Genomic DNA, 18,576 nt, shown 5'->3' on the forward strand with positions numbered 1-18,576 from the left:
CGGGCCCACTTTGGTATTCCAGGTGTATATATACCCACGCGCCTGACGGAGAGGTTCAGAAAAATACAAAGCAACAAGAGCCGTCGCAGAGATCCGAGCGAGCATAGAGTAGATCCAAAAAAAAAACCATACCAACATGGTGACCCTAGAAAACCTACGCCGCATATATGGCCATGTAGTGGAGAGGGCGACCCTGGCGCGCGACCTCCTGGCCCCCGCCGTCGGCCAACTCTCCGGCAATCTGCACAGCCGTTGTATTCTGGCCCAGCAACTCGACCTGTCCTTCCCCGAGAAAGACGACGACTTGCGTGCCGATCTGGAGAAGTTCGGCGCCATTGAGGCGATCGCTTTATGCCGACACCTGTTCATGGCGGTGATTGTCTTCAGGGACGAAGCGAGCGTGCCGGTCGCTTTCCGGAGGCAAGAGGAAATATCATCTGGGCTGTACAGCGCCGTCCCGCCTCCCCACCTTGCGCTCTCCACGAGTTTTATTCATCCAAACAGTATCAAGGTTATCAAATATTTCCTCCTTCCCAGTTATAAATTACTAATTTAGCTTTTCTGTATATATATGTAGCTCTTGCTGAGAACCTAAATACGGATTATATTTAGATGTATAGTAAAATCTAGTTTTAAATAACTTATAATAATTTAGAACAAATGATGAAGTATATATTATGCTATTCGATTGGTCTTTAAATATGTTTTTCTTTTCTAAATGTAACCACGCATTCTATTGTGTGAACGGACGAATCAATTTTTATAGGTTAATTTGTACTCCAACACATCAACTGCGTCGTCTGGAGATTCAACTGCAAAACATAGCACGGAGCCAACTACTACAGAGGCAGCAACAAGCATCGGACAATCAATGATGCCGCTATGGATGGAATCGAGGCCAGCGACTGTGTTCCAAAACTACCTTGGCGATGGCAGTCGGTTCGTGCCATCAAGGAGGTCACAGATTTATGGGCCAACACTGGGTGCAGATGGTCGCTTGTGGATGGAAGGCTTCAACATTGTCCAGTGTGGAAATTACGCACAATCAGTACCTACGGCCATACCAGTTGCTCAGGTGCCTCAGCTACTTTACCAGTCAGAGGATGAACTAGCGGCGAGGCGAACACGCAGTCACATCACAATCTCATCGTCAGTTGGGTCCCCTATAAACCCGCTCCAGCGCTCTCCGATCAGAGCGACTCCATTGCGAGTCGGTTCATACCCCCGGTCGACAGAGGTGTCCGTCTGTACTGCTGTGAATATAGGTTCGGCTTTTCCGGCCATTATGATCACGACCCGAAAATAGTAGCTCAAAGCACGGCCGGACACGAAATTTGTCTTTACCAATTTATCTTTACCACGCTTCTGTTTCCCTAACAACTTGAGGCTTGTCCCCTTAAATATTTCTTGAGTGTCTGGAGGAATCCTTGTCATCTAAACACTTAAAACACAATACTAATTAGTTGCACGTGCATCGCTACGATTTCTATATATCATATAGGTAGACATTGCTTAAATGTGATAGTTTTTCAAACACGATTGTTCTCTCGTCTTTTTCCACGCTCGAATGGGCTATGCCTAGTAAGTCGGCACGGGGCACAACCCATTTATTGGTGTCGCGGCCCAGTCTGGTTCGGCAGTCACGACCCATTTAATAGTGTCACAACATGAACCGGCATGATTCAAAACAGACTCATGCTAGTCCCGACCGAGAATCATGTCATGTATGGGTCAACTTCTAGGCCACGGTGTTGGCTCAGACACTATTATATTTTTTGTTTTTAGATTATAACTATACATATTTATAATCTACCGTTCACGTAACAAAAACATGACCTCTTTGATTGGCTTCTCCATGTAGCTTGGCTACATGAGCCAGGCTAGCGAGAGTCTGGCTCCAGAGATGCAATCAATTTGCTCGCGACTGCAGAGCCTAGTCCAGGGTACTTTGAGTATTGTGAGAGTCTGACTCCACATCTGCATGTTGGTAACCAAACACACACCTCGCACGCGTAGAGCCTGGTTGACAACAACCAAACACCAGCTCATTGTATCATGTGATGTAAGCACCAGCAAATACAGTCAACCAAACACACGAATAGACTCTATTGGTTAGAGGAGTGGTTACCTACCACTAATATCTATCATTAACATTGGTAGGTAAACATTGCAGCAAATTTAAAGGATATTAATGAAAAAATCTACATTGAGCTGTAGGGATATTTTCTCTTCTGCTGGAAAAACATCACTATTTTAGATTTGAGACTTATCTACCTACCAATGATTAGTGGTTACCAACATATGATCATTGGTTGGTAGACTCGTATTACAAATTTAAAGAAAAAATTCGTGCAACTTAAAAGAAAAAAATTATCTAGACACAATCATAGAGAAATTTTTTCTCGCATCGGCAACAGGTAGGAATATGAGGTGGAAAAAGTGGGTTTTCCACCTGTAGGAATGATAATAAACTCTAAATTTTATACTATAAAATTTAAGTATCGAACCAGATTAAAATTGAACTTTAGTTTTATTTATTTTTTAAACTAAAAATAATCAAATACTCTATTTATTGTGAAGAAACATTTGGATCGTGATCCATTACCACGCATATCTGTGTGTATGTGAACAACTTACAACCATGTCACTACATCTCACATTTTCACTCCATTCAAACTTCATTTTCCACATGCAAACGAGATTGGCGGTATTCTTGCACACAATAAGGCTTTGTTCGTTTCATCCCTAATCCATAGAGATTGAGGGGGATTTTGACTTGTAGGGGATTCAATCCCTCTCAATCCCCATGGGTTTGATAAAAACGAATAGGACCTAAAGGGGTGTTTGGTTTCTATGGACTAATCTATAGTCTCTTCATTTTATTCTATTTTATACCCTATATTGTTAGATACGAAAACTAAAAAGTTTGTATATTTAGTAATTTAAGTACTAAAATGGAATAAAAAAAGAGACTAAACATTAGTCCCTAGAAACGAAACAACCCTTAAGTTAGCACGAAAGCTTCTTACATGTGTAAGAAAAAATAAAAAAATTCTGATATGCCATCAGCTTTTATACTCATTCCTTGTGTGCCACTGACCGGCATATAGGTATATTTTTTTGTATGACATGTGGGGTCAATGGCACACAAGAAACGAGTATATTTTCCAATGGTATACAGAGAATTGGCCCAAGAAAAAAAACACCAAACAGCTAACCACAGCCTAAGAATGCAAACTTGGCTACCAATTTGATTCAGTCTTAAACATTGACCTAAAGGCTAGACGAGCAAATAGCCACGCAAACAAGAATACAATTCATGGTGTCCGGACACGATGCCAATGCTTGAATTAAACAAGAGTGTCAGTAGCGGGCTGCAAAATTGTTTACCATCGCAGGATTTCTGAATTGAAGACCACACAATAATCTAGAGTGTCCATCTCACATTTCAACCAATTGATGTCGCAGAATCCTACGTAGCACTACTCGTCGTCCTCCTCGCCATCGCCGCCGCCACCGCCGCCAGAGGCCTTCTGGTTCTTGCGCTTCACCCTTCCAGCAGGACCACCACCCAGAGGACTGGTGAGGGAGAAGTCGATGTGCTTCTCTGACTCGACCCTGACCATGAACGAGGGAATGTTGACGGGCTGCCTCCCCACCCTGTGAAAATGTTTTAGGACCCCTTGGTGACAAAAGTCCCATAAATCCAAGTTGCTAAACTGTAACTTGTCTGTCAATCTACCAAACTATGGCAACAATTTAAATTAAAAGTACAAGCATCCCTATCAATAATCTGGTCTTCTCCATAAGCACCACAGCTCATTTTCTATGCAGAGCACAGGACTAATTCAGTGATACATGTTACAAATCATCACATTCTGCTAAAAAGGATTTATGCGAGGCACCCTATTTTACTAGAGTGCAAGCAAAGCAATGCATTAGAAACTAACCACATGAGGCAGAGTTACGACACTAACCACATGAGGCAGAGTTACGTCTGAGTCTGACAGGTTTGGGAATGGACAGAACAAGGCGTTCCATGTTAATTAGAAACTAAAGAATCTGAAAGAAATAAGACAACATAATCACACATTGAAAGGGAAAAAAGAAAATAGAAAATGTTATTTGAACATCCAATAGGGCACTCGGAATGCAAAAGGACATAAGAATCATTGACCTTCTGGCCTCGGAGATACATTAGTAAAATTAACTCCTCATTGTACCCAACAAAACATAGAAATACATGCACAGACATTAGAATTTAGAAGGAACATGACATGATGCACAGGAAGAAAGCAATTTGCAACAAAAAACAAATTTGAAATTAAAACTACATTAAAAAATACAAAATGAAATGAATGATGAAATTATGTTAATACTGAATCAAACATTCCAAACGTTCAGTGTCTTGTCACCAAGATTATTCATTTTTCCACTGAAGAAGACAGAGCAAGGACCTCACTACAGTAAAAACGAACCATAGAGAGAAGGCAAGGGTCACACAAACTATTCATTATGGTAACAGGTATAAGACCATCGTGAGAATTGCACATGGTTTTTCATCATATGGCCCATCCAAGATCAAATGTGTCTTTACAACTAATCTACAACCAACTGCAGCAAAACATAATGAAAAAATTGGGCACAGTCTGGAACAATATATTGCAAATTCATAACTAAATTTTACCATACAACACAAGTTGATGCACAATCGAGGGATCAGGAGCATATGATCAAACCTGATATGGCGCTACCTGATCAGAACACGAGCATGGTGGATGGACTTGGCCATGCCATTCTTGAAGACGATGGTCTGGAGGCGGCGCTGGAGAAAGTTCTCAACAGTGAGGGCAAGCACATAATCAAGCTTGTTCTGTCCCTCGCCAAGGAGACCATATCGGTTCATGCGGCGGAGGAGTGCCTCGCCCTCAAAGATACGGCGTGGGTTCTTCTCATCCAGGGTGAGCAGCTCCCTGGCTGCATTCCTGATACGGCTCAGGGCATACTGCACGCGCCACAGCTCACGCTTGCAGCGGAGGCCATACTCACCAACCAGCTTCAACTCAGCATCTAGGCGCTTGTCAGCAGACAACATGTGAGCCAACATGTTGACGAAGTGCAGCAGCCGGATGGAGTTCTGATGGAAGATGTAAAGGCTGCGGAAATAGGCCAAGACGATGTCGAAGCTGGAATTATCAGACTGTGCCGTCGTGTTCGCAAGCCCAATACAAGATACCCGTCGTCTTGCTGGACGCGCTGAGGCAGCCGTCATGTAAAGGGTAGCTTAAATACTGTAAGCGGGAGTTAGAGAGACTAAGAAAGAAATTACCAACACTATTCCTGTTATTTCCATTCGTTTCCTTTGTAGTTAGCCAGTAGACAGTTACAAGTGGTATCGGCTTTGTTCATCCTGGGCACAGCTGTTCCCAGTCCCTTACCGATGGCGACTTCGGGGGATTCGAGCGTCGCTGTGGCGCTTGAGGCGCAGGCGCAGACCATGGCCGCCCAAGCTCGGCTGCTGAAGCAGATCTGTGACCGCCTCGACGCGCAAGACCGCCATTGGGAGACGCTTGAGAAGACAGTGGCGGGTAACATCGCTTCTATCGGTACCTTAGCGACCAAGCTGCAAGAGGTGGAGGTTCCTGCTGCTGTTCGAGCGGACATGGCTCGGTCGTTGTCGCATCAGGTGGAGACTCAGGTGGGGGAATTCCAATCTCTGACATGGGAGCGCATTGATGCCGTCTGAAAGGATCACGATGCCCAAGAGGGGGGGTGAATTGGGCTTTTCTAAAAATCAACACTAATTAAAACCTAAGCAATAGCTAAACAAGAGCCCAACTTCACCCCAACAACTAGCACTAAGAAAATAATACTAGAAATGTAACAAGGCTAAAACAATGCTTCAAATATTTGCTAAACAAATACACAAAGTAAAGAGCTTGAATTAAGTGCGGAAAGTAAAGCAAAGTTTAGAAGACTCCTCCAATTTTTCCCGAGGTATCGAAGAGTCGGCACTCTCCACTAGTCCTCGTTGGAGCACCCGCGCAAGGGTATCGCTCCCCCTTGGTCCTCGCAAGAACCAAGTGCTCACTACGAGATGATCCTTTGCCACTCCGGCGCGGTGGATCCCTCGAGACCGCTTACAAACTTGAGTCGGGTCACCAACAAGATCTTCACGGTGATCACCGAGCTCCCAACGCCACCAAGCCGTCTAGGTGATGCCGATCACCAAGAGTAACAAGCCATAGACTTTCGCTTGACCAAGAGAAGCCTAATGCAAGTGGTGTGTGCTCTAGGTGGCTCTCACTAGCGCTAATGAGGAACAAGCGCAGATTATGATTCTCTAATCTCCTCACTAGGCTTTTGGTGCTTGCAATGCTCTACCAAAGTGCTGGAATAAATGTGGAGTGCAAGACATTGAATATGGTGGGTGGAGGGGGTATAAATAGCCCTCACCCACCAACTAGCCGTTACAGGAAACTTGCTGCGCGATGGCGCACCGGACAGTCCGGTGCGCCACCGGTGCGCCAACGGTGCGCCACCGGTGCGCCAACGGTCACTTCCAACGGCTAGTTCTGACAGCTAGCCGTTGGACTCATGGCGCACCGGACAGTGAACAGTCCACTGTCCGGTGCACACCGGACAGTCCGGTGCGGTGTCCGGTGTGCCACTAAAATTCATTTCCGAAGGCAGCGCTCTCGGGTTTCTGCGACTGGGAAGGCTCTGCTGAGGACCAGCCTGGTCCCACCTGGCAGAGGGTGCACCGGACAGTCCGGTGCACACCGGACAGTCCGGTGCCCCAAAGCATCTTGTTTTTCAGCTGATTTTCAAATCGGTTTTCGTTCTAACTTGTGTGTGAGTTCTAGAGTGACACCTAGCACTGTATATGAGTGTGATTGTGCACCAACACTACACTAGAACTCTCTTGGTCAAACTACTCATCGACAACCCCTCTTTATAGTACGGCTAAAAGAGAATAAAAGACCTAACTAAATCGCGAGTGTCCACATCTCCTTGACACTCGGACTCCGTAGACCTTCACCTTTTGTTCCGTCTTTTTAGCCGTCGCTTCGAGTTCTTATTTCCGGGATTGTTTTCACATTGTAGTGCTTTTACCTGTCATGCGACCTAACTTACCATTTGTCTCTGCAAAACACACGTTAGTCACATATAATATTACGTTGTCATTAATCACTAAAACCAACCAGGGGCCTAGATGCTTTCAATCTCCCCCTTTTTGGTGATTGATGACAACCCTACAAGTTTTGTGAGAGTAGTTTGTTTTGAAGATTCTGTCAATAGAGAGAATGATTAGTTATACTTAGTAATCTTTTTGACAGAAAGAATGTGTACCATAATAATAAGAGTGAGCGCATACACATCATAAGATTCTTGTTCATATAAAAGTGAAGTCAAATTAATGAAACAAGAGCTAGAAGACTGGTGATAAAATATAAGGTGAACACACAGTCAATCATACGCAACGAGAGTATATGACGAGTTTGTGAGCCAAAAACATAAAGCTAGTACAGAGAGTAGCAGGCACAAATATTACATCAAAAGGACACTGACTCTCTACTAACTCTCTAACTCCCCCTAGCTCTCACAACTCATATCTCTCCCCCTTTGGCGTCAAACACCAAAAGGGACCTGAACCTAAACATCTGAAGCAGGAGGAGGCGGCGGGGGCGCATCCGGTCGAGGTCGAGGTAGCAGAGCAAACGCCGACGGAGGGTCAGAGTCAGTCTCGGATCCAGGATCTGCGGTAGAAGCTGGAGCTGGTACTGACTCGGACGCAGGCAGCGCTGCAGGAGCTACCGGAGCAGAAGCAGTCACAGATACTGCCACAGCGGTAGTGGTAACAGCAGATGCTGGTGGCACTGGCGGCTGCGGGCAGACAGAGCTGAGAACTGGAGAAGTGAACGCCAAGGTGACCGGCCGGAGCGGAGAGGTAACAGCAGGGGGTGCAGACAAGATCGAAGGCACTACTGGAGCGTGAAGCGAAGAAGGCGGAGCAGACTGAACTGGAGGTGCTGAGATACCAGAATGCTGAAGCATGAGAGCCATGAATGCCCTACTCTCTGCCCTATCCTGAATAAGCTGCTGCTGAAATGCATCCTGCCTGTCCTGCATGCTCTGAAACATCGAGAGCATCCTGTCGGATAAACGGGCCTGCTCGGCTGCCAGAAGAGCCTGCTGCTGGGTGAGAGTCTGCTGCTGCTGAGTGAGAGTCTGCTGCTGCTGGGTGAGAGTCTGAAGAATCGAAGCAAGGGCAGGGTCCAAAGCTGGAGGAGGAGCAGGGGCAGCACGGGAACTCCCAGCCTCATGATCATGTGAGCGTGGAGGCATAGGAGGCGGGGGCGGAAGAGGAACCCCAAAATCATCATCATCATCATCATCAGCAGCTGCACCCTGGGTGTCAAACTGTCGAAGTGCAGCATCCTCGGCCTGAGTGTCAAACACAGGAGCATAAGCTGGCACTGGAATCTCAGGAGCAGGACGGTAAGATCCAAACACAAGGCGTGAGGCCTCAAGGGTACTCTGAAAACGAGGTGGCTGGATCAGCTGCGCAAAGATGTGGCACAAGTAGTGAGCATACGGTAGCTGCCGTCGAGCACGAATCCCATCCAGAACGGTGTCCTCAATCTCACAGATCAGAAAGTCAACAACATCAAACTCAGAGTGGGATACCAGGGCACCAAGGAGCCAAAGCTGAATATGAGTGGTAGCCTCCCTGTATCCCATCCTAGGCAGGAGTGTCCGTCTGACGAGCTCATATAAGTACTTCGCTGCAGTAGTGGGCCAACACTGGGTGCAGATGGTCGCTTGTGGATGGAAGGCTTCAACATTGTCCAGTGTGGAAATTACGCACAATCAGTACCTACGGCCATACCAGTTGCTCAGGTGCCTCAGCTACGTTACCAGTCAGAGGATGAACTAGCGGCGAGGCGAACACGCAGTCACATCACAATCTCATCGTCAGTTGGGTCCCCTATAAACCCGCTCCAGCGCTCTCCGATCAGAGCGACTCCATTGCGAGTCGGTTCATACCCCCGGTCGACAGAGGTGTCCGTCTGTACTGCTGTGAATATAGGTTCGGCTTTTCCGGCCATTATGATCACGACCCGAAAATAGGAGCTCAAAGCACGGCCCGATACGAAATTTGTTTAATTTTTTTAATTTAGTAAGATAACGATTTTATATTATTATGATATTTGGAGGTTTATGTGTTTAAATGATGCTAAGATTGTTTAATACCTTTAATTTAGTAAGATATGGACTTTATATGGTTGTAATATTTTGATTTTATGTGGTCAAATATACAGTCGGGCTTGGTCGGGCACGGCCTAACGAAGGCACGACGTGGTTTAGGACCAGGCTGAGCCACTATTTTTACACTTCGGACTAGCACGGTACGGTCTAATAGTTTTAGAACTTTACTGACCCGAACTCGTTTGACACGAAGCACGATGGGCTTGGACTGGGCTGACCCGGCTCGTCCCAATTGCCAGCACTAGTCTGTACCAGATCGGTAAGTCGATACCGGCCCAAACTGATTAGCACCGCCTACTACGGTCATATGTAGTCTTTTAATTTTATATGTAGTCTTTTAATTGGCCCACATTAGCATTAAAATGGGATGGATACTCAGAAGCTCGACGCTGCAGAGCTTGCACACTTCCTGCAGTTTGAAGCGGATCTCGTCCACGCCGCCGAGGCAGTGATCATCCACAGGTCAGAGGGACTTGTTGTCGTGGTGCTGGGAAGCTCGGAGGACACGACGCGTCTGCGGCAGACGCCTGAGGAGACATGGATACGGTTCTTTGGACAGAAACCCAGCTGTGCCAGTGTCTATGGATTTGGAGGACCAGATATCTCATCTGAGCAGAAGAAGAAGCAGCAGCAGCACCAGCCTGTGATGACTGATGACGATGGGGGACACTGCAGCATTTCAGCAGGTGCGGGAACTCAGGGAAGGTGACAGTGGGAGAATGGTGGGATGGGGCCTGGGAGCTTTCATCCCACTTGCATACAAGGTCGGAGACAAAACTAAGTGGAATTACCACAAGGTAATTATGTGAATTTCCGTGTTTTGCTTTAGATCAGTAAATAAAGAGTTTGTTCAAAGGAAATGCAATTCGTATTGAAGCTTATTCATTATAACAATCAGGCTTACAGAATTATCTTTAAAAACAATACATCTTACTCCGGATCATTGTTTTAAACATAAAGTTGTAAAATTTGTTTCATCTGTTTTCATCAGTGCACCAATATAATAACTTTTGGTGACCTTATTTACTAGTAGTACTCATTAATCCTGAAGTACATATATTTCAACAAGCAGCTTACAATTTGTTTGTCTATATCCAAAAACAGGTGGTCGCCCCCTTGCTCAACTGCGGTAAATTAATTCATCAACAAGCAGAAATAAATGTAGCAGTTTTTTGAATTGTGACAGTGCACCTTGGTCATGTCGTGTCTGCCTTGTGGAGCTAGGTTGTGTTATTTAGGTATATTTTGCTTCATGTAGTTACAGTTGACTCACAAACATCAATAGGAATATCTGAACGAGTTGTTTATCCATGATTCTGTTTTTAGAGCTATATCTTGTATCCATGCCTGATTTCTATACCCACCACCAACGTTTGCTTTGACAACGGATAAACCTGGTCAACATTCACCATTTCAAAACTAAGAACGATAAAAAAATTAGGAAAGTGGCTACAATTTCTTCACTACCTTAGCAACCATTAAGAGAATATATGGTTAATATGTGTTGTTTATTTTTATGTACTAATATTTTATCGAATAATTCATGTGCTGTCGCAACGTACGGGGATCGTACTAGTATATATATATACTCGATGAAACCTAACAAAAGTTTAACCTTCTTGATAAACGAGATGTGCATTTATTTTGGAATGGATACCGAGCACGTGCGCGTGATGGGGTGGGGAAGGAGGAGGTGGAGGAAGTTTATCTTGTACACAAATAAATTTCGGCCCTATCTTCCGCTAATGCAATGGTATGCTTTGGGCATTGTAAAAGACATTGGCAGGATCTATTCGCGTCTTGGCCCGGACGAGCCGGTCGAAGTTCTCCACGGTGAAGTACGCCGCGCCCCAGGTCGCCCGCGCATGGCTCACCGACGATGCCAATCTGACCGGGCCGAGGCTCTCGTCAAAGCCCATGAGGTCGATGTCAATGTAGTTTACGTACGCGGCGCGTGGGTTGGACGACACGTGCGGCGTCATGTACGCGTACAGTGACCGGAGCCATTGTATGCGTGCACTCACGCTGGCCTCGCCGGCGTCCGAGTCCCACGTGACGCCGTACTGAAGGGCGTACAGGTTGCCCGCGCGGTGCGGGAACGGCGTCGCCGTGGCGCTCAAGCGTGCCATGGCGCCACCGTAGGGGTCCATGGTCACGTACCCCGCCGGCGGCCCGTCGGAGAGGTACCGTAGGATGGCGGCTAGGGAATCCCTCGAGATGGGCCGCTGCACGTAGTCGGACTTGTTCTTGCCGTAGTACTTGGTCTTGGATACCCTGCTGGTGAGCTCGTCCACCGAGCTCAGCCCGGCGAGCCGTGCTGCCGACTCGACCCAGCTCATCTCCGACACCTCCGCCTCGGCGAGGCCCAGCTCTGGGAACCTCTCGTTCAGCACCGACATGGCCATCTCCTTTGGCCCAAGCACCAGCCCCGTGAATGCCACGTTGCGAAGATCTCGGTCTTCCTGTGATGACGACGACGAGCTACCGATCGTGAGCGAGGCCGAGAGGTAAAACTCGTCCGGCAGAGCAGGCCCCACGAACTGCCACCTGTACACGAGGCCCGCCATGGCGTCCACCGAACCTTCCCTTCTCGGCGTGAACACCGTCACGGTGTCGGGAACAGGGACGAGCCGGAGCTTCCAGGCGTAGACGACTCCCCAGCTGCCGCCTCCGCCGCCGCGGATGGCCCAGAACACGTCCTCGCCCATGGCTCTGCGGTCCAGGACTCTGCCCACCGCGTCGACGAGCAGCGCGTCTAGCACGTTGTCGGCCGCGAGCATGAACTTCCGGGACACCGGTCCGAAGCCGCCGCCGGAGATGTGTCCGCCCAAACCGATCGTGGAGCACGACGCGGCGGTGAGCGCCAGGGACGACCGGTTCGACGGCGACGAGTGCGCCACCGCGTGATAGACCTCGCCTAGCGTCGCGCCGGACTCCGCCCACGCCGTGGCTGACGCGGCGTGGACACGGACCTTGTTCAGGTTCATGAGGTCGATCACAACAAAGGGGGCTTTACCGTCCAGCACGCCGCCGGAGACGGTGTAGGACTGGCCCTCGTAGCTGTGCCCGCCGCTGCGCACGCGGATGGCCAGCGACGCACTACGCGCGCAGAGAACCGCGCGCTGGAGGCCGCGCCTGGAGGTGGGCAGCACGACAGCCTCCGGCTTGCGGATCCCCGGGGCTGCGAAGCGGAGGTTCTGGATGGAGAAGTCGAAGATGGTGGCGTAGCCCGGAGACCCGGCCATGGAGAAGTTACGGACGCCGGAGGCCAGTAGGCAGGTCGACAAGGACCTGGCGCGCACGCCATTGTCGCGCGGAGACTGCGACGCGATGACATGGGGATGCGTTGATAAGAGTATGCTGAGTATGCCTAGAAGTAAGGAAGTTGGGGAGCTATTGGTGTACATGGTGGTGATGGTGCTCTCACTCTAGTGCTTGTACAAACAGTAGCGTTCTTGAGTTCGGTTAGTTTCCTTCTAAAAAGGCAATGGTTAGTGTATGATACTATGATCACTGGTCTGCAATGATATATATACTATTCAACTCAACACGGTGCAACTTGGCTACAAGTTGGCTACTTGGATTAATCTATAGTACTTGGCTGCTAAGTAGTAGTACCGCTTTCCTTAGTTTCAAAAAAACCAAACTTAATGATCGTTGACTAATCATTACTCTAACATTATTTCTAGGTACAAAATTGACACTATATATATATATATATAATTATAATTATACTTTTTTATGTTTCCACGATCAATGGAATATAAGAAACCTAGCGCACGATGCAAGGTTGTCTGGTTTAGTGTCTCACTTGCCACATTTTGGCACGTCTAAGGTTAGACATGTGTTTGGTTTGAAGCCATAATTATGATAAGATTTTTCTCCTCCTACGTAGGTTCCACTCGTTATATTAATGACTTGTAAAAGTGTGGCAAAATTTTCTTACGCATGACAAATTGTGGCACATAATTTAAGTGCCTAACCTTAATCATCTTAGATAAGTGTGGCATAAAATTGTATGGTAATTTTTGGCACCTTATGTATAGAACCAAACATCCCCGTAATATTTACTGGTCACTTGCACGCGGCAGCGCGTGTAACAAATCTAATATTTATAGATTAAAATTTAGATATGAATATTAAGATAGGAGAACATATATGATGCACGTGGGAATTGGAGTCTAGTGCACATAATAAATTTTCTAAAGATCTTATGTCTCTGATTGTTCTATATATTTTATAAAAGAACATCCGCCGAAGTGATAGAGCGTAGTGGTGGAATACGTTATCGGTAAAATATAACGAGCAACTAGAGATGTTAGATCTAACTAAAATAGATATTGATGATTTAATACGTGTACCATGTACATCGATATGTTCTCTTGAGTGAACTTTGAATGAATTCTTTATAGTAGTGATGATGAAGATAGATAGATATATCTGAGCCGGCCATTTATTTCTATAGGATGGTTTTTTAAGTGCACGAACTAGGATAGATCAAGAAAAATATCTCTGTCCGGGATAAATTCGATCCGGTGATTTGGGTCTGTTTGTTTCGGCTTATAGATTATATAATCTGGATTATAATCTAAATTATAATCTAGATAGATTATAATCTATATGTAGCTGTTTGATAGTCTAGATTATATAAATGTAGATTATTCACAACGACAACAATACTCTTGTTTGTTTATTGGAGGTGAAGAAAGAAGGATGACATATATTGTAATTTCTATTTATATAACCATGGGTAGTGGGTCTTTTGCCAAAAAAATAATCTTAAATAAGCTCTCTTGAGGAGATTATGAGATTATCATAATCTGGGCTTTAGATTATATAATCTGAACACATAATATAAGTGTTTGCTTATCTGTTGGATTATTTGCGTTGGATTATATAAGCTGGAGAGATTATAATACGAAACAAACAGGTTCGGAACCTAGTTTGACAACTCTATTTTTAAGTGATTTTTAATTTCTCATTTTCTTTTGGAAAAATAAGAATATTTTAGGAAATAAAGTTGCCAAACTAGCTTTTAGAGTAGAAATTTTGTGCGGAGAAAAGATAAACGCGGAACCAGTTCATTGAGCGGCTGCTTGACGGGCCTATACAGTCTCAGTTTCTGGACAGTAACGCATACTGAATGCCTCTGTTTGGTTTTCAGGTTGCTGATGAAAGAAAACCGTTCCATTGCTTGTCTAATATAAAAAAGAAAGAAAAAAGAAACCATTCCGATCACATCAGAGCAGGAACCGAACCAAACTAAAGTGAACTAGGCCGATGAACATGAATACTGACGGGTCCTTTCTGGGCCTTCCATTGTCTCGGTTCAGGCCGCTTCAGTTCGGCCCATCTCTCTCGTATCTCCGGGGAAACACGATTTGACGTAAACAAAAGCCGGAGAGCCCAAACAGAAAGCCAAACCCGACCCCCTGTTTTGTTTTTGTTTTCCCTCCCTTGCTCCCTCTCGAACCTCACGGCAGCAAAACCCGAAGAAACCCTCCGACGCCTTCCTCTCCAGCGATCCGAAGCTTTCTTCGCGACGAAGATGGCTCGCCCTCCTCCCGCCGGTGCCATATCGTCGCGTTGGCGCCCCATCATCCTATCTGGCCTGTGGCGTTCCAGACAGGTGCTTCCCCCTCTCCCTCCGGGCTCCGGGTCTTCTTCTTCGCCGATCTTGCTCTCCTTCTCTCCTCTTGTTCCTTTGGCGTTCATGCTCGTCGCTCTTTTGGCCGCCGTGTTCTTCCTAGGCGCGAGAGGAATTTTCGGGGAGGGTTTGTGGGCGTCGTGTTCTTGCCTCGCGAACTGCGGTTGGCGTCGTCCGGCTGTTCTTGTCCTTGCCCTGCTTGCTCGCGGAATTAAAGAGAAAGAGGGAGGGATTGGCGCGAACGAACTGCTGTCTGTTCGTATTGTTTTGGCCGTCGTGTTCTTGACCAAACTGCTGCTGGCTTTGGCTTCTGGTGTTGTTGTTCTTGCCATTCTGTTTGGCCCCGGCCTCGTGTTGCTGTTGGTTCTTGGTGTTGTTCTTGCCCCTGCTCGGGTGAAAAAGAAAGGAAGGAAGAAGATGATGATGATGATGATGATGATGAATTCGTGGTGAATTGCTGCTGGCTGCATTCTTTCTTTTTCACCCCCTCTAGTTCTTGCCCCGCAAACTGCTGTTGCCGCCGTTGTTTCCCGCCGCGACGCGAATCGCTTGCTCTACTCTCTACTGACGTTTGCTGCATTGCAGAAGAAAGGTCGGGCCTTCAGCTACATGAGGAATCTAATTGCAGTTCTTCATGCCATGGAACCACAAGTGTTGGAGGATCCCCACTTCCTGGAGAGATGCCTGATTCTCGACGGCGTCCCAGCCAGTGTCAGTTCGTTGGACTTGTTTCAGAGTATCGTGGGTGTGCAGACGGCCGTTTTGGTGCGAGACATCCAGACTGGCTTCAGGGTTGCTCTCCTCGTCTTCGATGCCCTTGACAGTACGATCCAGACACCGCGGGAAGGCCTCTTTGCCACCTGCACTCCGGTAAGTCATCTTCCCGGCCGTGATCCTTCTGTCTGTCTGTCAATTCTGAATAATGCTGATAGCAGGCTACTTGGCACGGCAAGGAGGTCTCAGTACGCACGTCCATCCTAGACGGCGTTGCAGAAGGTTCCGCGAGAAGATGCACGGCACTGGTGCTTCGGTCGCTTGTACCGCCACAGTACATCCTTGCTGACCAAGACCGGGACTTCCACCTGAGATGCATTCTCATCGGAGCTCGCAGTGGAAGCACAATCAGCCAAGGAGCCCACGGATTGTGTGACATGGCCTGGAAAGTACTATTTGTTCGGGCCTACGTGGTTGCCGCAATCGTCCGCAGTGACCGAGAAGCTGGCGTCCTCGTGTACGACGACACCGAGAGCACAGAGCTGGTGGCCCGGAGGGCGCCTCCGTTGATGTACAAGTTGGGGCTGAAGCTGTACGATTCGTCCCTGTTTCCGATGCGTGCTGATCCTACAGATCGAGATGCCTGCATGCTCCGGCGGCTGCTGCCACCGTGTGTCGCAGATGGCGAGGAGAGTTACCGGCATCGCGTGTTGCTGTTGGTTGGGATGGATACTCAGAAGCTCGACGCTGCAGAGCTTGCACACTTCCTGCAGTTTGAAGCGGATCTCGTCCACGCCGCCGAGGCAGTGATCATCCACCGGTCAGAGGGACTTGTTGTCGTGGTGCTGGGAAGCTCGGAGGACACGACGCGTCTGCGGCAGACGCCTGAGGAGACATGGATACGGTTCTTTGGACAGAAACCCAGCTGTGCCAATGTCTATGGATTTGGAGGACCAGATATCTCATCTGAGCAGAAGAAGAAGGAGCAGCAGCACCAGCCTGTGATGACGATGGGGGACACTGCAGCATTTCAGCAGGTGCGGGAACTCAGGGAAGGTGACAGTGACACTATCGCGCTCGTCCACTGTCTCATCAGGTTTTGTGCTTTGGCAACCCCTGAATGTGTTCTCAGAAGTGGCTTCCCGGAGAGATGTTTGCTTCTATCAGGTGTTGTCCATGGCACTACATTATTTGATCTCTCGGCTAGGCTTTCTGCCTTTGGTGACCATCATGTGTCACTACACGATCTGGAGCGGAAGGCGTTGGTCGTCTTCGTGTGTTGGGATGGTGCAGCCAGGCTGTTAAGGGAGCCGCAGGATACCTGGAAAGGTTTGGGGTTCCTCGAGTGCACCCGGGTGCCTGGTGCTGCTGAGCACGCTGGGGTCATCGTCCAAGAGGTCATGGACCAGTTGCTGCAGTAACATGCACACTTGAGCTGAACATCTTTTGATAGGTAACGCGTGCTGCGTGTATGTGCGTACTGTAGTGTATGTACACTTCATCTGGTTTTCTGTCCCTAACAACACGACAGCATTCTGTGATTGAGAAACTAAAATAGGTATTAGAATATACAAGGAAAATTGCTTCTTCAATTTTTTTTTCTCGTGTGTGATCATTTTCTATTTCAGCGTCAACATACATTTCGACGATTTTACCGGAAAACCCCAATCTACTAGCGATATGTTAGACAATGATAAGATCAAGAGGAAGAAGACCCCTTCAACCCCAATCTACTAGCGATATCACTACTGTCTGGATACCAAAACTTAAGGAGATGTGTACAAAAAGAAAACATACAAAATATCTATTTATATCATCAACATCAATATCAACATAGTCTTTTAGTCTTAAGCAAGTTGTGGTAGGCTAGAGTTGAAACCCAACAAGATGTCACCAAAAGGGGAAAGTTTCTTATGCTCACAGTTGTATGTATTGTCGAATAATTGTGCATGATTTATTAGTTACTATTTTTTATCACGGTACAAAGTCTGTTATGCTCCCAGCTGTATGTATTGTCATGTATAAATGTTTTTGTAGGAAATAACTATCTTGCATAAGGCACTTTTCTCCTGTTGAATGATCTGTTCTTCTGTCCAATGTTCTAAGTTCAGTGGTACACACACTAAAACAGTTCATTCTGAATCATTACGAATGACGCTCTCAGCTATTAGATCTGTTAAAGGGAAAGGCAAGGCAAGTTAGAATTTATTCAGACTACCATGTCGCTGTCATAGGACCTTTTCTAGCAAAATTTAAGGTTGTCTACCTTTTCCCTTGTCCAAAGTCTAAACTGTTCTTGGTTATGATGCATCAGTGAATGGAATCTGATGACTATAAGCCATGGGTTACTATCCTGTTAAGACGAAGCAATATGTGGCATACATTATTATATGTTGAATTGCTTGTTTTATTTGGTTCTAATTCTAGTGTACTTATTTCCTCATGTCAGGGTGGTGTCCAACGAGTGCATATCATAGACGTTATTGTTGGTGGACCATTGTTTCTAGAACTATTCACCATAGACAGTTTTGGAATGATGATAGCTAGGTATAAAAGAACTAATTTCCCCATGTTAGCTACTAATGAACGTAGCATCCTAGGTGTGTAAGCCCTTATTGGCCTAATTTCTGTGATGTACATAGATGCATCTCGAGCAAGGGTGTATACATGTTTCTCTTAGTTTGCAAGAAGCTTCCACCCTTAAACCTCGCTAAAATTAATGCAACTCATGGAATCCATGGTTGTCATTTGCCTAATTTTCCTATCTAGTTCTGTGTCAAAAATACATGTTTCTATTAACGAAATCGCTGGTGGATATTCTAATATGGACCTCACTGTACAAAACAAGTTAGGAAAAATGAATACCTCATTTTCTGGTTTTGCTGTTTTGATGGCTGAAAATGAGATACTGGTTGGGAAGAGGATGTCCAGTGTTGGGGACT

General features: G+C 46.6%; 3 protein-coding genes, 1 non-coding gene and 1 pseudogene across 5 annotated transcripts; 2 read left to right on the forward strand and 3 right to left on the reverse strand.

The window, feature by feature from the left end:
- LOC103633460 (uncharacterized) lies at positions 1 to 9,147 on the forward strand. Its single transcript, XM_008655153.4, has 3 exons — positions 1 to 511; positions 767 to 992; positions 8,822 to 9,147. The coding sequence occupies exons 1-3, from the start codon at positions 137 to 139 to the stop codon at positions 9,133 to 9,135; spliced, it is 915 nt and encodes a 304-aa protein (XP_008653375.2). The 5' UTR covers positions 1 to 136; the 3' UTR covers positions 9,136 to 9,147.
- On the reverse strand, positions 3,227 to 5,077 carry LOC103634405 (40S ribosomal protein S9-2 pseudogene; annotated as a pseudogene). The gene is made up of 2 exons (NR_156464.1): positions 4,740 to 5,077; positions 3,227 to 3,660 (listed from the first exon to the last, which is right to left on the reverse strand). The product of NR_156464.1 is annotated as a 40S ribosomal protein S9-2 pseudogene (transcript).
- LOC111589839 (small nucleolar RNA Z162) lies at positions 4,139 to 4,227 on the reverse strand. The gene has a single exon (XR_004851674.1). It is a non-coding gene; the product is annotated as a small nucleolar RNA Z162 (small nucleolar RNA).
- A 1,329-nt stretch (positions 9,148 to 10,476) lies between the features above and the next one.
- LOC118473002 (reticuline oxidase-like) lies at positions 10,477 to 12,767 on the reverse strand. The gene has a single exon (XM_035961152.1). The coding sequence runs from the start codon at positions 12,678 to 12,680 to the stop codon at positions 11,016 to 11,018; it is 1,665 nt and encodes a 554-aa protein (XP_035817045.1). The 5' UTR covers positions 12,681 to 12,767; the 3' UTR covers positions 10,477 to 11,015.
- A 1,944-nt stretch (positions 12,768 to 14,711) lies between these two features.
- On the forward strand, positions 14,712 to 17,230 carry LOC118473003 (uncharacterized). Its single transcript, XM_035961153.1, has 3 exons — positions 14,712 to 14,902; positions 15,506 to 15,790; positions 15,856 to 17,230. Exons 1-3 carry the CDS (start codon positions 14,822 to 14,824, stop codon positions 17,053 to 17,055), a joined length of 1,566 nt encoding a protein of 521 aa, XP_035817046.1. The 5' UTR covers positions 14,712 to 14,821; the 3' UTR covers positions 17,056 to 17,230.
- Positions 17,231 to 18,576: the final 1,346 nt, after the last annotated feature.

The sequence above is a fragment of the Zea mays genome, chromosome 7 (genome assembly GCF_902167145.1).
Source record: "Zea mays cultivar B73 chromosome 7, Zm-B73-REFERENCE-NAM-5.0, whole genome shotgun sequence".
Taxonomy (NCBI): domain Eukaryota; kingdom Viridiplantae; phylum Streptophyta; class Magnoliopsida; order Poales; family Poaceae; genus Zea; species Zea mays.

Coding starts and splice junctions, on each gene's coding strand:
- LOC118473002 (XM_035961152.1), bottom strand. CDS start 12,680: ATGTACACCAATAGCTCCCCAACTTCCTTACTTCTAGGCATACTCAGC.
- LOC118473003 (XM_035961153.1), top strand. CDS start 14,822: ATGGCTCGCCCTCCTCCCGCCGGTGCCATATCGTCGCGTTGGCGCCCC. Junction 14,903..15,505: donor GCCTGTGGCGTTCCAGACAG/GTGCTTCCCCCT, acceptor GCTGCATTGCAG/AAGAAAGGTCGGGCCTTCAG. Junction 15,791..15,855: donor TCTTTGCCACCTGCACTCCG/GTAAGTCATCTT, acceptor TGCTGATAGCAG/GCTACTTGGCACGGCAAGGA.
- LOC103633460 (XM_008655153.4), top strand. CDS start 137: ATGGTGACCCTAGAAAACCTACGCCGCATATATGGCCATGTAGTGGAG. Junction 512..766: donor TTCATCCAAACAGTATCAAG/GTTATCAAATAT, acceptor CAATTTTTATAG/GTTAATTTGTACTCCAACAC. Junction 993..8,821: donor GCCAACACTGGGTGCAGATG/GTCGCTTGTGGA, acceptor TGGGTGCAGATG/GTCGCTTGTGGATGGAAGGC.